The 17,528-nt window shown below is 48.0% G+C and overlaps 2 protein-coding genes across 7 annotated transcripts in view; one reads left to right on the forward strand and one right to left on the reverse strand.

Annotated features, from left to right (window-relative positions):
- LOC133472897 (sex-determining region Y protein-like) overlaps positions 1-17,528 on the reverse strand; it is a 376,487-nt gene that overhangs the window by 3,739 nt on the left and 355,220 nt on the right. The gene's annotated exons all lie outside the window — the stretch shown is intronic.
- Positions 16-15,772, forward strand: stim2b (stromal interaction molecule 2b). 6 transcript variants are annotated; one of them, XM_061763730.1, is made up of 12 exons: positions 23-808; positions 7,282-7,412; positions 9,492-9,603; positions 9,740-9,851; positions 10,223-10,338; positions 10,427-10,604; positions 10,693-10,870; positions 10,942-11,103; positions 11,179-11,279; positions 12,020-12,258; positions 13,064-13,295; positions 14,211-15,772. In XM_061763730.1, the coding sequence occupies exons 1-12, from the start codon at positions 706-708 to the stop codon at positions 14,755-14,757; spliced, it is 2,211 nt and encodes a 736-aa protein (XP_061619714.1). In that variant the 5' UTR covers positions 23-705; the 3' UTR covers positions 14,758-15,772. The 6 variants fall into 6 exon arrangements, 5 of the variants coding, with proteins under 5 accessions (XP_061619710.1, XP_061619713.1, XP_061619714.1 ...); XM_061763731.1 differs by having other exon boundaries at positions 26-808; positions 13,064-13,244; XR_009786780.1 differs by having other exon boundaries at positions 16-808; positions 10,942-11,279; positions 13,064-13,984; positions 14,211-14,350.

A 17,528-nucleotide genomic window follows, 5' to 3' on the forward strand; every position in this document is an offset into this window, starting at 1 on the left:
AGACGAACACACACACACACTCACACAGAGTACTGTTCCCCCCCCCCGCTCATTTCTCGAGACTTCCGCCCCTGCTCGACGCGCGCGCCCTCCCGCGAGCGTGCGCGCGTCCGGCGTCAACGATGGCATGCGCATCCCCTCGCCGCACCGGACCTCTCGAAGCGGACCCGCGGAGCAAATAGGAAGGAGGGAGGGGGGCAGAAGCAGTAGCCATGTGGTTCCTTCAGAACCGGAGGAGGAAGTGTTTTTTTCCCTTTGCATTTTTTTAAGCAGGCGGCTTTCTGGTGACGAGGACGCTGATCCGGATCTGTGTTTACACTACACGTACTGTACGTGGAAGTCGGGCGCTACTTGGCAACAACTCGCGCAGCCTGGCGTGGGAATTTGACACTCGATTCCACGGATCGGACGTTATTTTTTTTTTACATTTTTTTTTTAGGGGCTTTGGGATCCCTGCACCCAAGCTACCCCCACCAATCCTCCCTCTCCCCCCTCCCAGATGCGTGATTTAGTTGACAGTTCAGTATCATGGGGGAGCCTGCAGCGCGCAGCCCCTCTCAAAGTACCTGTGGAGGGTCTTAGTTTCACACGTGGGACGTTTTAGAACCCCCGCTTGCACATAAATAGCTTCAGAATAGACTGGTTTGGCCCATGACCCCGACGTCCGAACCCGCCGTCTGATCTTCTGCCACCCACACGTCCACGATGTGCCCCATCCCCGCGGTGCTGATCGTGTTGCTGCGTGGACTCGTCGTCTCTGCGCTGCTGGGCTCCCACTCGGCGGATACTGGAGATGGGGCCACCCCAGGTAAGCATGTGGAATACAAGACCCCCACTCGTCTCGCACCTCATTTACCCCCTGGTAACCCAGTTGGTCGTCACAGGGTATGCCTCCGGGTTTTCAAGGGTTCAGGATCCCCCTGCCACCCCCATCTACAATCGCTATGTACCCCAAAACCACCCTTGACACCTGCGCAGCCGTGGTACATACAAATACCGGTTTGGGCCTAAGACACAATCAAAGAAAGATACAAATTGCATGCATACAAACTCATCTCCTGGTACGAAGACACAAAGGTGAAAGAATGTGGCTGTTTTTGTGACCAGAAGGTATCGAGTCAAGAGGCAGACGACGGGAACTCAAGCTAGACTTCTCATGTAAGCGATCAGAATGGAACTTTCTGGCGTGGGAGTTGGGTTAAAACATGCTCGATGGGTAATAACAGACATGTTAACGCGCCTTCAAGCGTTGGCCTGAGAGTACGTGAAGGAATCCGGGGACACGGCGACGGACGGTCGAAGTCAGCCCAAGTCTGCGGGACCACACGTCAAACTGACATTCATTGACGACACCTCATGGCAAAGCTCCAGAAAATCTCCCCAGGGGTGAAGGACACCCATCGGGCTTCCTCAAGGAAAGTCAAACTGGGCGTGACGCAAATATTGGAAGTCGAAGGTACAGCTTCCCGTCACCTGTACCTGACATTTAAAACGCTAATTTTGAAGTGTTAGATTAAGTAACGGCTCGCACCTCAGGCTGTTGGACGTGTTGAACATCCAACATTGACACCTGAAAACCGGAGAAACCGGACACCCAACCCTTTGAGTTGCGGCTTTTTTTGCGCGCGGATGAAGCACTTTAGAAAAATTGCAGTTGAAGGAGCGGTTAGTAGGTAACATATGAAGTTGTCTAGTAGCCTACATCTACAGCTCAGACACCAAATAATGATTTAGTAAATCATTATTGATAACAGAATGAATGGCACATTGGAATTTACTGTGGCACCTCGACTCTCGACTGACGAGTTTTTCAAGATACGAGCTGTCGTTCAGCCTATATTTGGTCCCGATGTTGCAGGAAACGTCACAAAAAGAAGCAGTCGGATTGTGAACAATTTGAAAATAGAGGCTCTTTATTGGCACTCCCGATTAAACGTTTGCTATAAAACAAAGAGGTACACTTATTTAATCCAACCACATAACTTTTTATTCGCGAAGTCTGCTAGCGCAATGCTAACACACAATGCAAAACACCATAGATGGCATAATGAAACTAACGTCTTTGTTGCAGTAACTATAAACCTTTAAACAACTTGGATTTGAACAACAATGCTCATGTGCGTATCTTCTTGATCCTCTGCACACAAAAAAAATGACTCGTGATTGCAGCTTGGTTGCAACAGTCTTCTGTGTTTCATCATCAACTCAAACAAGTTTTGGTGGCCATGGCGCACGCACTAGGTGCGGCACAATGGCCAATGAATTATGACGCACAGGCAGTTTAATTGGTTATCAGTCTCACTCATTCCGTGTCCACACTCGTGAGACGTTCCAGCGGTGCCAGCCTGTACAGTACTTTCACACCAAAAACTGCTTGGATTGGTGGAACTTGCGGAAAGCGTCAATGATTGGTGCAAGTCGCTGAAAAGTTGCGGCGATTGGATGAATCGTAAATTTGTGCCTAATCTTGGATGAATTGACGTGAATTGTTGCAAATAGGAATTCCTGGAGGAACTGACAAGGATTGGTTCAGCAGGCAACCGAGCGCTTGCCCTTCTCTCAGTGTGAGACGGGCAAAGTGCTGATCTCTGCCCAGTGGGCCCATGGACAATGATGCGTCAGTAACGGCCCGCCCGCCAGCACTCTCGTTGCGTCACCTCCCCTTGCGCAGCCGGAGAGGAGAAAGTGAGTCCTTGTGTGCCCCCGGCGGACGTCATATGGGTTTTCCAAATGGAAGAAGGAAGATTAAAATGTCATATTCCAGTGGCGCTTAAGAACGATACGTTTTTGGCCGTAAGATTGGTCCGAGGTCTTCGGGTAAAAAAAGCAACAGTGCCCCCTTGTGCCCCCTGTTCGGTGGAAACATGAACTGGTCTCAAATGTTTTCTAATTGCTTGTTGCGAAGGTCAATGTTGTGCTCAGTACAACTGAGGCCGCCGACTTGCCTGTTCCGCGTCCCCCGAAGGTGGACAGCTGCTGCCCCAGTCTCAGTCCTCAGGCTCCAGAGTTAATTCAACCTAATGAGACCCGAGAGCAGACCCCTCCGAGAGTATTTATAAAGTTACCGCTGAAGTTTTCCCTGCTCATTTTCTACCGGGCAGCTGACTAATGCCGATTTCCTACACGGTAATTCTGTTGTTCTCAGGTTCCGGGTAGTGATAGATAGTAAGTCAGCGCGAGCAGACAACGCCGGCTGACATCAGCGTAGAGGCATCGGACGGCTTGGCGTCTCGACACAGTAGCTCACCACCCTGTTGTCGGCCACACATAAAAGGTGTTTATCCCCCAGTTGGCAGTGGAAGTGACCTCCACCGTCAGGCCGTGGCCAAAACTGTCGAGTACATTCCAAGACAAGAAAGTTTGATTCTTGTTGGGACCGGACAAAATATACCTGTGATGCCTCTTTGGGCTGCAAAATTTCAGGACATTTCAAAGTTGGGTTAAACTCCAGCTGCCTCTGAACAGCATAAGACTTAGAGAAAATGGATGAATGGTTGTATCTCACAATGCCAAATGGAGAAGCGCTCTAGTGCATTTGTCATTGGTTTTATGAAATCCGACATTGTAATAGCACCTGTTCGTTGGGTCCCGGAATCAGCTCTTGCAATGCCGTGTGTGGCATTGCTAAGTCCTGTCACCCTAACACAGGAAGAATCCTAAGCTGCGCCCTTCACAGACACCTGAGACTGTCCTCGTGGCTGCTCTCTTTTAGCGTGGAACTTCCGCTCCCGTGTGCAACGTCAGTTGCAACCTAGTCTTAGATACTTTGTGCGAGGGTTCAGTCGGCTCCCGTGTGTCAGGGACTTTCCCGCTGTGTCGGCCGTGTGACGCGGAAGCTGTTGGATTTCTTCTGCATGCCGTAAGCTGCCGTTAATGGTCTGACCCGTGCTCGTAGCAAAGCGGGTCAACAAGCACAGAAGTGAAAGCCGGGCCTGCTCCTGGCAGCCTATATTTGAATATTAAACACTAGCTAGAGCCATGACGCGCTAACTACGCTTGATTACCATCTCAATATTTGTAAGGGCACTCTTAAGTTCAACGGCCCAACTCCCATCTGTGTTCTGGCTCTAACTTGCTGTGGTGAGACGAGTCCTGATCTTCACTTCTTCGGATCGCCATCTTCATTACGGGCCCTCCCTTGAACTGTTCCAAAATGGACCAGGCATATACTGCACTACACACTGTACCGAAATGACTGCACTCTTTTGCAGCAACTGGGCCAATAGAATGGACAAGGTTTTCTTCTTGGCATGACGGAAGTTTCCCAGAGCGCCTCGTTCCCAGAAAGACGAGACTTGACTTGACCGATCTGCTGCGTGTTTGATAACTTCATCACTGGTGTGCGGAGATCGCCGTCCTTTCTAAGCCGTCATCAGTTGCGGTCACGCATTCATTCGCCGGTCGTCCAATTGCGAAAAGCATCACAACAAAGAAGCAAACTGTTCTCTGTATTCCTGGTGACTTCACGCCTCGGCTCACTGCGGCATTCCAACAATGTAATCCAACTGGATTTGTACACGGACATGTCAAATCTAATGAAGAATGATGCCTCTCCCTTCACTTGCCACCATTTTAGCGCTTCATTCAGTTCTTCAGTCTTAACCCTAAGCCGTCTACATGGAGTCTCGCTCACTCCGTCCTGTAACGCTTATAGCCAAAAGAGCGTGTCAGAGACTATGTGAAGGAATTAGAGAGGTTTTTAACCTCGCCTCGACTTCCCATTCATCCCGCAGGCTTGCCCGGGCCGATGCGGATATGGTAAAGCTCGTGTTCGTGGGGCCGTTATTCAAATGTTCCGCAGAATCCTGGCCGCAAAAGAGTGTCTCCTTTTCTGGAAGTTTTTGGCCAAGACCTGACCCTCGAGTTAAACCCCCTCTGCCTTTTCATTTTTTCCCTTTTAAAAGGCCAAGAAAGGATTAGTGATTATTTAACAGAGGTTCTAAGCACTCATAGCTCCCAGGGGGAAAGCAGGTGTTTATGCCGATCAATGGGACACGAAGCACTCACCAAATTGCTTTCCTGGTCAAAGCCACCTGTAAATTACAGATCATGTCGCATCGGGTTTGGGTTCAGACAAGCTTAGGTTTCCACTTGAGTTTGCGCGGACCACGCCTTTCGCAACCAGTCAGGGCAACAAAAACGTAAACACGCGATGCCTTCTTCCGGTCTGCTTCTCTTAGTTGAGTATCTGCCATACTCCCCCTCCCTCCTGCCGGAATGCTTCCCCATCATACAAACACCACCAGTAACGTGACTCTAAGAAGGAACATTATAACCTGGGCGTAGAAAACTCATTTTATGTCCCCTTGTGCTGTGGTACTGTAGCATACGCTGAACTGAAAGTGTCCGGCTAAGGACAGATCACTTGAAGGTTTGATAGAACACGATGTAATGTGGAAGTTACCTAAAACTTCCCAGAGAGACTTTAAAAATAATAATATTTTTTTTTAAACAAAACAAAAAAACCAACAGAAACAACGTTATTATTGACACGTGTCTTACAAGGAGGCTGACAGCACTTTTGTTACCGGATTCTTTTGAAGCACTTTTGTGACAGCTTGCTAAGTGAATTACTGCCTACCGCATTGTGCGCCTAACATCTGCTTGTGTGTAAGCAAGGGAGACCTCTGCCATTGTTGAGTTCCTACATCCTGACAAAAGGGAGGCCGGCGCGTTAAAAATAACCCAGTGCTTTCCAATTTTGCAGTCTTTTGGGACTGGCTGTTTTGATTTTTGCGCATGCCGCCTCCCCCTCCCACCTCTCCCGAAATGCTAAGGGTCACTCGCAGTGACTTCCTGTCATATACTTCCTCATAACCATCCCACAGCACACAAAAGAGAGAGGACACCTGTGAAGGGAAGGCTCGCGCTGTCACTGTAAATGACGTTTTTTTTTTTTTTTAAATATATCTCGGGATTATCTTTATTCTTCAGCTTCAGAAGATATTTTCCCAAGAGTTTAGCGCAGAACAGAACTAGGCCAACAATAAAAAGTAACAGTCGTGAAATATACTAAACCGAATATGAAAAAAAGTCTAAAAGACTTCTTTTTTTTTTTTTTTTTTTTTATATATATATAAATTTAAAAACAGTTCCCAGGTGTCTATTAAAACGTCTCTGACATTCTTTGGACAAAATACAGAAAGGATAAAGAATTACAGCACACACTTGTCTAGGGCACATGAGCCTTTGTTACCACGACGACCAGGGGCGGAGCGGCATGGCGCTGAGGCGTTTGCTGATTCGCAAACAGCCAAGAGTCTGAAGAGAAGACAGGCATTTTCAGTCATGGATGCAGCACTTCATGTGGCGCATGCAGTGGACAAATCACAACGCACAAATACCCGCACCCCGACATTGACACCGTCACCAAACATTCGCGAGTGTGGCATCGATAACGCTGTTGGCTAATTGTAGCTATTGCACTGACTCTGCAGCTCTGCTTATCTTGAAACCTTTGACATGTTTGTGCCTTGGTGTCGCCAGCTGCACTCGTTCGGCAGATCAGTTGTCAGGTCACGGGCGGAGAAACTCGGTGTTGGGGCGGTATTATCTACCAGAACAGATTTTCTGACTTTCGATGTGTAGGCTCTTTAGATGCCCAACTGTTTGTATATCATTCAAACTCGACAGAGTTCATGTCCTGACAAACAGTAACTAGGATGAGGCTGCGTGTAACCAACCCCTAAAGTTGCGTGCCTGTCTGGCTAGCAAAGCAAATACAGCATTACATATTATGTAACGCTAATGTTCAGTGCAGGCGGCCTGATATCATGTGAAGGAGCCTCATTGTGTAACAGCTCCCGCTGCTGTCGGGCTAACTATTTGGTCGTGCCGCCGCGGTTTCGGTATCAGCCGTTTTAGCTCGACCGCGGACATTCCGCTGATGCCACCCTCGTTCAAACTGAGCCGGGGCACGCGTCCCGGCACACATCTCCTCTTGCTTCTCAAGCCGATTCCCGACGTGCACAAAATGCCACGGTCTGGTGTACGCTAAAGCCAGAAGACTTTAGCCTAGCTTTGACGCGACGAATGACACCAACTATATGAGTGCAGGCTCGCCGGATGCAAGTCAGCGTGTGTTGCTTTACACAGTTTGGAAGCTCGTCTTGGAAGATATTTTGTGTCTCAGATTTTTTGGGCACAGCGATACGATTTTAAGCGATTTTTTTCCCCCTCTGCAACCACTAATCTAAAAATAATATTCTGATTAATATTATAATATTCTCAGGGGGCTGTTGGAAACACCAACCTGAGCTTCTTGTGTTTCTCCCCGTCTAGACCCCTGCCTCACGGTCATCCCACCGTGTGTGAGCGATGCCGACCGCTTCAGCCTGGTGGCCTTGCGCCACATCCATAAAGAGCTGGACGACGACAACGACGGCGGCATCGAGGTCAACGAGAGCGTGGAGGCGAGTCTCGCAAGTATACGTTTCGGATTTGGCGAGTGCGGTCAACGCCCGAGGAGACCAAGCTGATTTGAATCTTTCCGCAGGTCAAAGCCAGCGACTGCATGGGCTACGATAGTGCTTCTCAAAATTTTTACACACAGTACTAATTAAAAAAAACTACCTCTCCAAATGCCACTATAAAGACCGATATGAAAATACGCTAGCGTACGAGGCCCAAGCGTTTATCAGGCAAAGCTTTTATTCCTAAAAGGTATATTTTCTAATATTATATGCTTGTGCCGGTATCCACTTCCATCAATCAAAAAGTTGGTCTTCAGTGTTGACAAGAATATTTAGTTAGCAATGCTCACAGCGAGCGTGTGTCGCCTCAAATGTTGTGCGTTGCATGTGCGTTTCTTTGGGCTAGCGGAATGGCCGACATCCGAGAGCTCGCTGACCCCACGTGGGCCTCTGGTATTTTAGTATTCGACGTGCTCTTAAGGACCGCGGTCGCATCGCATGTTTGCGTTGGCGCCGCTCTTTCTTCTACTGGCTGACAAGATCTTACTCGTGACTCGAGTGATGCAGGAATGAAATGCCGAATGGGCTCAAGACTTGACACGAATGGCCAACCCCCCCCCCCCACCCCCCTAAAAAAAAAAAAAGTTTAAACCCTAACTATATCCCAAATTATAATCCCAAAACATTTCAAACTCATTTCCGTTAAAAACGGCTTTCAGAAGACTACTCATTTTTTTTTCTCCCCAATCTCTAGTTGGCCACTTACGTTGAGCAACTAGCTTTTGCTAGCTGCTGACCGCTACCAATCGTGATCAGAACCTCTCTCTTTGTATCATCTTGTGAAGTTTACCACCTTGTTTTCCCAGACGTCAACCTCAGAAGGACTCTCGCTTCCCTGTCGGACCTCGACTGGAATTTTCCCATCATCAAGCCAATGTTAGCTGCTCCTTCGCTAACAGAAGGAGCAGGAGGTGTTTGGGTGACGTTACGTGACATTGTGTTATTGTCAATGTTTGGGAGAACTATTTGGTTCAGGTATCAGAGCATTACTGTGCGCTGTAAGCCATTTCTTTTTTAAGGATAATGTTGTAAAATGATATTAAACCGTTTTGGGATCACAGTTTGTGGTATATATATACCGTAAGGTTTCAACTTATGAACAAAGGCAATTGTTTTTTGGTTTTTTTGCGCAAGTCGTCGTTTTTGCAATCATTGACTGATCCTGGTACTCAGGAATTCAGCATTTTGGGTCATTTAGCAACATTTCACCGAATAACGTGGTCCTCCGCAGTGCCGCATGCATTTCAAGTTGAGTTTATTCGCGGACTTGCAAAGCAAACTCCCCAAAGACCCGTTTCGCCAACCTGAAGCTTTGATCAAACTCTTACCGCCTGTCTCATCAGCCTGAAGCAACACCAACTGCAACCTCTTGATGATTATTTATAGTCTCGGAATTGTGCCACTTATTTAGTGCAATGTGGCTACTAGTTCCATCCAGTAGGTCTTCTTCGAGATGCGACTTTTTGTTTGCTGTTCACCTCTCCTGGCATTTAGTCATCCCAGTGACGTCGCCTGAAACCACTAGCGAATTTAGATTTGCACCAGCTAGTTGCTGTTGTTTTTTTTTATGTTTGTTCCGAGACACTAAATACGGTATTAACGAGAATTACAATATAAAACGGTATGTTTAGCCGTTTGAAAATAGATCATGTTTGATTGTTAAAGCGTTTCATTCCTGCAATGGTACAATTAAGGGCAAAAAAGATATCCTGGCATTTCTTTTGTTGTGGCTCAGTCTTCTCTTGATGGCCGTGAAGTGCCGAGCGGAGACTTAACGCGTACGCAGGTGGAAGTGGAGCTCTTGCTCGCTTTTCAAAGTCCCTAAAAGGAAAAAAAAGCCGAGAAATGAAAAAGTGTGTGCGTGCGCGAGAGGGAGCGATCGGCCAGACAGCTCTGTAGAATTGCCTCTCTTAAACGCACACACACACACACACGATAGTTGAGAATAAACGTGTACTGTCAGGAAACAACCCTCCCCGAAAAAAAACAGATGCTGAATGTATCATCTCTTTTTCTCAGTTTATTATAGAAGACATGAAGCAGCATCAGACCAACAAGCACAGCAACTTGCACCGCGAGGACCAACACATCACAGTGGAGGAGCTTTGGAAGGGCTGGAAGACTTCAGAAGGCAAATACACAGCAAAATGTGTCTCACAATGTACAGAAGCAACTGTAGAAGACACTAAACATAAAATCTCCTTGTAGTTTTCTCAAGCTTCTGTCATACAAGCGAAATAATGACATGGCTTTTTTGTGCCCGTCAGTCCACAACTGGACGGTGGAAGACACGGTTCAGTGGTTGAAGGAGTCGGTGGAGCTGCCCCAGTATGAAAAAAACTTCCGGGACTTCCGCGTCACCGGCAACACACTGCCACGGTTGGTAGTCCCTTTTGCTTTTGCCACTAATCCTCTTGCGTTTGCTTTGCTGTGCACGAACGCATCTTCGTCTTACGAGACGATGCTGCCCTCTGATGTTTGCAAAAGGGCTACACAGAGGGAAGACATGGGCCTCGCAGATTTCTTTGAGGCCACCTCAGATCACGTTTCAGCCTGAAAATGCTGGTCCGAAAATAGGGCAAGGTCTTGAACCGAGAAATGTGAACTACGAACACGTCGCTCTGCTCGTCCCAGTGTGTGTGCGTGGTCCCGGGCGGGGATGTTGAAGGCTTTGGTGTCCCGTCACCGGGCCGACCAGCTTCTCTGCCGGGGCTGTACGCACCGGTGACCGTCTCGCTCTTGTGTCGCAGCATCGCCGCAAACGAGCCGTCGTTCCTGTCCGTGCAGCTCAAGGTGTCAGACCAGCGACACAAACAAAAACTCAACCTGAAGGCGCTCGACGCGGTCCTTTTCGGCCCCCCGCTGCGTAAGCCCGCGCCTTCTGTCGACTTTGCCGCACGTGGCCCGCGAATGCTTCATTTTGCACCACTCCCGTCGTCCCTCCTTTCCCTTAGGGCCGCAACACAACTGGACGAAAGACTTCGTCCTCACGATCTCCATAGTGATCGGCGTGGGCGGCTGCTGGTTTGCTTACGTGCAGAACAAGTCCAGCAAGGTGCACATCTCCCAGATGATGAAGGATCTGGAGAGCCTGCAAAACGCTGAGCAAAGCCTCCTCGACCTGCAGAGTCGGTTAGCGAGAGAAATGCAAAAGAATACCCAAAACAACACGGAGGTTTCAAACAGTAGCAGATATTCAAATGGGTTTCCTCCTCCTCAGTTTGGAAAAGGCTCAGGAAGAAAACCGGACGGTCATTGTGGAGAAGCAGAATCTCGAGCAGAAGATGAGGGACGAGATCACCGGCGCCAAGAAGGAAGCCCACAGACTTCGGGACCTGCGAGAGGGCGCCGAATGCGAGCTCAGCCGGCTCAAATACGCGGAAGAGGAGCTTGTGCAGGTGAAGCCTTACGTGCGGCAAATAGACGATCGAGGCACCTTTCTGAACCAAAATCCATACCCGCCGCGTAGGTCCGAAAGGCCCTGAAGCGAGCCGAGAAGGAGATTCAGTCCGAGTGGTCGCTGCCCGAAGCTCTGCAGAAGTGGCTCCAGCTCACGCACGAGGTGGAGGTTCAGTACTACAACATCAAGAAGCAGAGTGCCGAGCTACAGCTCTGCATCGCCAAGGACGAGGTAACCGAGACCGAGCGACCGCTGGGCTTTTCTTTCTTAGCGACAATTTCCAAACCTTTCCCTTTTGGACTGCAGGCGGAGAAAATCAAAAAGAAGAGAAGTTCTGTGTTTGGAACGCTTCACGTCGCGCACAGTTCATCACTGGATGAGGTGGACCACAAGATACTCGAAGCCAAGTAAGTCCGCAAAAATCTTCCAAAATCAATAGCGCGTTTTATAGTAAAAGCTAATTATTTCACAGTGAAATAAGGTATATGTTTTAGAACAGCCATAAATTAGTTTTTATGGTGCAGTGTACTAAGGTGTGTCACAATATTAAATACATTATTAAAGAACAAGTAAACCTCAGTGTTAATCATATTACTGATCAGAATTGATTAGAAAAACCAATTTAAAGATAGAAAGATAGAAAGTCATGGGTGTGCATTATACATGAAGAAGAAGAAGAAGGGTTTTCCAATTTTGGGGGTGCGGATTATACACGAGAAATTACGTGAATTTGCAATGCATTATTAGTTAGGTCATACAGTTTAAAAAAGTGCGTACGTACACATGGGATTGTAAAGTATCAAATAAAAGTAATTTTTAACTCCCTCACACATTTTTTCTCGTGTCGAGTTGTCATGAGGTAAAGAAAATACGGCAAAATATTTGCAGCTTGGAGGCACAAACATCTCATAAATCTGCAAGTAATTGACGCGAAAAGCATTTGTATTCACCTATGTATGCCACAAGAAGGCAGCAAATGATTACTTTTGTCGAAATGAAACTCCTCAAATCACTTCAACGGTTCCGTGGCAAAAAAGATGCCACCACATGCCAGCAAAGCATGTAATGGCTTTGAGAACCCCTGCCTCTGCAAGAAGTTAGCTAGCATATGGATGGAGCTGTTTTTTTCCGTTGTTTTTTTCTTGAGGAAATCCTTGTCTGAGGTGACGGCGTGCCTGAGGGAGCGCTTGCACCGCTGGCAGCAGATCGAGAGGCTCTGCGGCTTCCCCGTCGTCAACAACTCCGGGCTGCCGAGTCTGACGGCCAGCCTCTACTCTGACCACAGCTGGGTGGTGATGCCGCGCGTCTCCGTCTCGCCGTACCCCATCGCCGGCGGCGTGGACGACCTGGACGAGGACACGCCTCCCATCGTTCCGCAATTCACAGGTGGGGCGTTGTGAATAGGGCTTGGGAACGTTTTGCATTGTGGGATGTGGCGGCCACATTAGGAGCTAGCGGTATCCATTCCAAACGTAAACAAGGCTATGTAGTCACCGTTTAAAATGCAAAGGAAGGGGAATTACAGAGGAAAATGAAAACAAAAAGCCAGAGGCCGATAAATGGCAAAAATTATTTTGAATGGATCGCACAGTTGACATTTTTTTTGGGGGAAAATGTCATTTTTCTAACCATCTAAGAAAGTGAGTGCCGAGAAGTGGATTATGTAAATTCTGCCCTCCCTAAGTGTGTCGTGTACGCCGTATGTTTGGCAGGTTGCGAACACTTCTTTTTCTTCATAAAAAAAAAAAAAAAAAAAAATCTCTCGTGTGCTTGCTCCAAGCGGTTTAATGCCCCCCCCCCAAAAAAAGTGAATCACACATTGTGTATTTCATCAGACCACAAGACTTTGCCTTCCAAAAGTGTGGTAGCCTAATGCTAACACAATGCGAAAAGCCATAGATGGGCTAACGAAGCTAGCATCAATATCCCAGTAGTTTTAAGTCTAAAAAAAGGGATATTTGAACACAAACAGACCATTCTTTACGCTATGCGAAAAAACGACTCATATTACTGCAGCTTAGGAGTGATGGTCTTCGTGTTTCATCAACAACTCCACGTGTATTATATTAATGTGCGCACACCAGAGGGAGCAGCACAATTAGAAACATTACGTTCACAATAAATACCGGGATACCTCAAAGTGGCCAATACGCGATCCCGAGTCCTTTTTAATCTTTCTTTTTTTTTTAAGCAACGTTGATGCGGCCCCCGCTGACGCGCAACAGCAGCGCGTGCCGCTCCCGCCGGAGCCTCATGGGCTCGTCCGCCATGATGTCCCCGGACCCCGACCTGCTGTCCATGGCCGGCTCGCCCCTCTCCTTTCACCTCGAGGCGGACGACGAATACGTCATGTTCAGCTCGGAGCGGAGGGGGTATGTCGCGGATGTGTTTCATCCAGACATTCGCGATGGCGCTTGGCAATGGTGATGCATGGATGAAGAGCCAAGGCCAAACGATCCTAATTTTGATCAGCACCAATTTGTACACCCTTGTAGATAACCAGCTTCTGTCTTGCCTGAATTTTCTCACATTTACAGCAGATGATGTCAAACCTCTTGGGTCCAAGGACCTCTTAAAGGGGAGACATTTTTTTCCAAGGACCCCCTCACAATCCAAACGCCAATTAAATCGAACTACCATGTGCACGCAGATTATTTAAACCGAATCCAATTGAATTCAATTCAATATTTAATCATCGTCGTTAGCAGATCTGCACTGCTACCATTAATTGATTCATATAGTGTGGTCTGTAACAGCACAAAGAATAACCAGCAACGCATCAACACCATGCATACAGCATGCACGCAATCATGAACCCATGTTACATAAACAAGTGGAACAGCAAAAGGAGAACACACGGGCTATTAGCTCCATCTGGAGACAAGCAGAAACATACTGTCCGTTGAATTGCCCAAAAAAACACGACATAGCAAGTTCAACCCAACAACAACGTCAATATTCCACCAGATGGCGACAAAGTAATACTTTTATTACCTTGGCCTGAGCATAAAGTCAGTGACGTTTGTCAGTAAATAACTGATACGTTCGAAAAACTACTTTTCTTGAATGCCGGACCGCGATCCCACAAGAGCTTCTAATTGGCCCACAACAAGTAAGGAAGGAGTAATTGCTTGATTATGTTTGTTTCGTTTGTTCACCGGTCCCCGTTTGTAGGTGTGCACATTTTCTAATGATACAACCTAGCTGATAATTTACTGCAAATTATTTTGCGGACCCCAGAGCAAGGGCTTGCAGAGACCCCAATTTGAGAGCCACTGATTGACAGTAAAGACGGGCGTACTTTGTGACATTTTTCTGTCCGCCTCCTTGTCTCTCAGGGAGGTCGCCCAGGAGGGCAGCCCCGACACGGACACTCTGAACTTCTCGATGGGCCGCAAGCCGCCGCACAACCCCTGCTTCGTGACCCCGGACGCCCCGTACCGCAAGATTTCCCGCGAGGAAATGCTGCTGTTCAATCAGAGCCCGGAGTTCCCCACGTGCAGCAGCATCGCGAGCAACAGCAGGGACTCCACCCCGCCGCCTTTGCCCCCTACGCCGGCCACCACCCCCTCGGGCCCGCCGTCCACCTCGCCGTCGCCGGACCTCACCCGAATCGCGCCGGAGACCCAGGCCGTCACATCTCCGTCGGGGAAGGCCGCGTACAACGGCATCCTGGAGAAATCGTACAGCTTCGGCACGCCGCCCGCCGGCATTCCGCCCTCCGTGGGCCGCTACCCGTCCCTCACCTCCCTGGACTCGGAGGGCCGGAGCGTGGGCCGGGAGCACAAGCTCCAGAGCACCTCCTCCCAGGACTCCAGTGACAACGGAGAGAAAGTCAAGCGCTCCTCCTCCAAAATCAAAAGCCTATTTAAGAAAAAAAAATAAAACTCGCAGAGTGCAGTCATCTGCGCGAAACAAATCAAACGAGGACATCACTGTAAGCTCGAACAGCTCTTTATTTACCATAACCCGCAGAATGTAGCTCAGTCCGGTCGCCCCAGATTGGCGGCATTATTCTTTTCACTAATGCCTTCCCGGAGGCCAAACGTCACGCCGCGACTGAAGCAAGTCTTTGATTTCCAAGCACACAAGGACTTTTTGCGACAACGGCGCACTCCCTGACAAAAAAGGTTGGAATATTTCCCCGCCGCCACATGATTTATGGATTGGGAAGCTCTTGGTTTGTTTTTACTTAACGGGGGTGGAAAAAAATAATCCCGCGAAAAGGTTTGTTGCACTACTTCCTGATATTTTGGGAATAAAGTTATTTATGAAACTCCGGGGTGGGGGGAACACGAAAAGGGTCACATGATGCCACTTTAATGTTGACGCTCACCTTAACAAATATACATTGTTTTCTCCTGTTTTATTCGATTGTTGATGTGTTGTTGCCGGCTACCTTGCACGACTTGATCGATCGACCCGCCCGCCGTCCCTGCGCTCCGTCCGTTGCCAACCCGACTTTCCGTTTCCTCCAGATTTGATTTCTTGATTTCGAGGACGCACAGGTGCCAGGAAGTGTGTCGGTGCTGTGATGGCGGTGCGTCTGTACCAGACACCTTCATTTGCTCTCCCCCCCCAAAAAAAGGCAATACGGACCTCCTTGCGTGATGTCAAATAGCTCCTGCCTCACACGTACCTTCTCGCTATTGACGGGCCAAGTGGTGGCGCGGTGGTCGATGCTGTTTACGAGGTGTGTGCACAGGACGACGAATCAATGCAATTATTATTATTATGATTATTGTTATGGACTAAATAGCACACAAAGGAATAAAAAGTCAGAACTGTACGGCGGGTAGAAATGTTGACGACACTAGTGTTTTTGAGAGCATTTTGTGTGTGAATATTTGTATACTGTTGACGAATTAATAAAAAAAATAAAGCAAAGTGGCATCGTCAATGCTCACGAGTCGTGTTTGCGGCAGCTTCTGGAGATTAAAGCCGCGGAAACGGCAGGAAAGCATCGAATTCATGACATTTTCCTGCTGCTGCCCGTTCCAGGGGGTACGTCGCCTCGCGCCCCAAAAAGTCGGCTGGGATAGGCCGCGGCCCACCCGTGACCCCCTGAGTAGGACGATATAACGGCTATAGAATTGATCTTAATTCCAGAGAAAACATCCCACTGTGCTTATTTTCCAACGGACAGACAAAAAAAAAGAAGAGTATGAGGGCGCAGTTTTTTTGTTTTTTGTTTTGGTCCCTAGAAGTGAGTAAGTATCAAAGCATAGCCGAGGTGGTTGTGAACACAGTGTGCACTCTGGCTGCCTCATCATCCAATCTATCCAAATGCAAAGCGCGGCATCTTCTCTGCATGCGGGTGCACCTTGTTCGACGCGCAGGAAATATCACCATGACAACCCCCCCAACACACACTATTTGTCTCAGGGCAGCTGCATGATCGCTTTAACAATATCAAGTCACGGTGATGAAACAGGCGTTGACGGCTCATCAATTCGCCGCAGCGGGAGAGTGGCGGCGACATCTGCCGGTGATGAAGGAATGCGTCATTTGGGGACCCGCCGCGCACGGCATCCAAATCGCCAGAGAATTTCCCAGATGCGCCTGCGCTTGCGTGTTACAGCCACACGGCGGCAGCAGAGTATCAGGGTAGACCGGCCACACTTGTCACTCTCACAACTTCCAATTTGTGGTTGGTGTTCTCCTGCAGGCAGGGAACATGAAAGCTCTCTGATCCTGTCAACGAATAGTTCATTTTTAGTCACATTAGATACAACCATTTTGGTTTTGTTGAAATTTTCGTGACACACTTTTTAACCAAATAAAAAAAATAAAATAAAAAAAATCCAGTTTGCTGTACCAAAAACGAGACAGAACGTTGGGATCAGACACCAGCCAAAATCCCATGTTACTTCCTTAGTGGAGTTTAATAAAACAAAAGCCAACCTGAAATGAAAATGTGCAAAAATAAACTAGGATGTGGAGCCAGGAGAAAAACAAAACAAAACAGAAACCACGAGTCCTGACACATTCCCAGCCAGCTGTAATAAAGAGCGGTGAGACGCGACGTTCCCAAACAGCCCAAGCTTGTCCGCGTCGATAGCTGCCACGTTTAACCTCTCCGGGACGGACAAAGTCGGCACTGGCAGCGGCCGTGCTCTATACACACACAAAAAAAATCCAAATAAAAAGAAAAAAGAAAACTACAATGAGTGTATGCGCTCCAAAATTCTGCCGGGGAGACCTGCAGTGATTTAGCAGTTATAATGAAACCATTTCAGTCAGCCTAATATGTGCTGCTGTGATTACGAAAGCGGGGGATTCACCTGAGACTCTGCTTTGGCTCCAACAACGAGAACAAACTTTATGTGATTTTAACGAGAACAGCACTAAAAGTACAAGCTAGCGCAACATGCCCTGAAAATGTGCAAAAACAAAACTACCCTGCGTCAATATGACGTAAGCAATGCATGTTATGCCCCTTATATGTAATTTTACAATATTTTTACAATGTTTTGAAGGCCATGCGTCATTTGTGTCGACATTTGCAGTGCGCCACCAACCGGGCCAGTGCGGAAAATGAATAGGGCATTCACTAAATACACAAAAATAAGATACTGACAAATAGAGCAAGATTTTAGAGAAGCTGAATGGCTTAATCACCATTGTGTCATCTCCTCTAGTAGTGGCTTGGGTGA

This window comes from Phyllopteryx taeniolatus, chromosome 23, assembly GCF_024500385.1.
Source record: "Phyllopteryx taeniolatus isolate TA_2022b chromosome 23, UOR_Ptae_1.2, whole genome shotgun sequence".
NCBI lineage: Eukaryota > Metazoa > Chordata > Actinopteri > Syngnathiformes > Syngnathidae > Phyllopteryx > Phyllopteryx taeniolatus.

Excerpts from the sequence above, each read along its gene's own strand:
- stim2b (XM_061763726.1), top strand. The coding sequence starts at position 706 with ATGTGCCCCATCCCCGCGGTGCTGATCGTGTTGCTGCGTGGACTCGTC. Across the intron at positions 11,280-12,019 it reads CACAAGATACTCGAAGCCAA|GAAATCCTTGTCTGAGGTGA; the intron begins GTAAGTCCGCAA and ends TTTTTTCTTGAG. Across the intron at positions 13,296-14,210 it reads CGCGATGGCGCTTGGCAATG|GGAGGTCGCCCAGGAGGGCA; the intron begins GTGATGCATGGA and ends CTTGTCTCTCAG.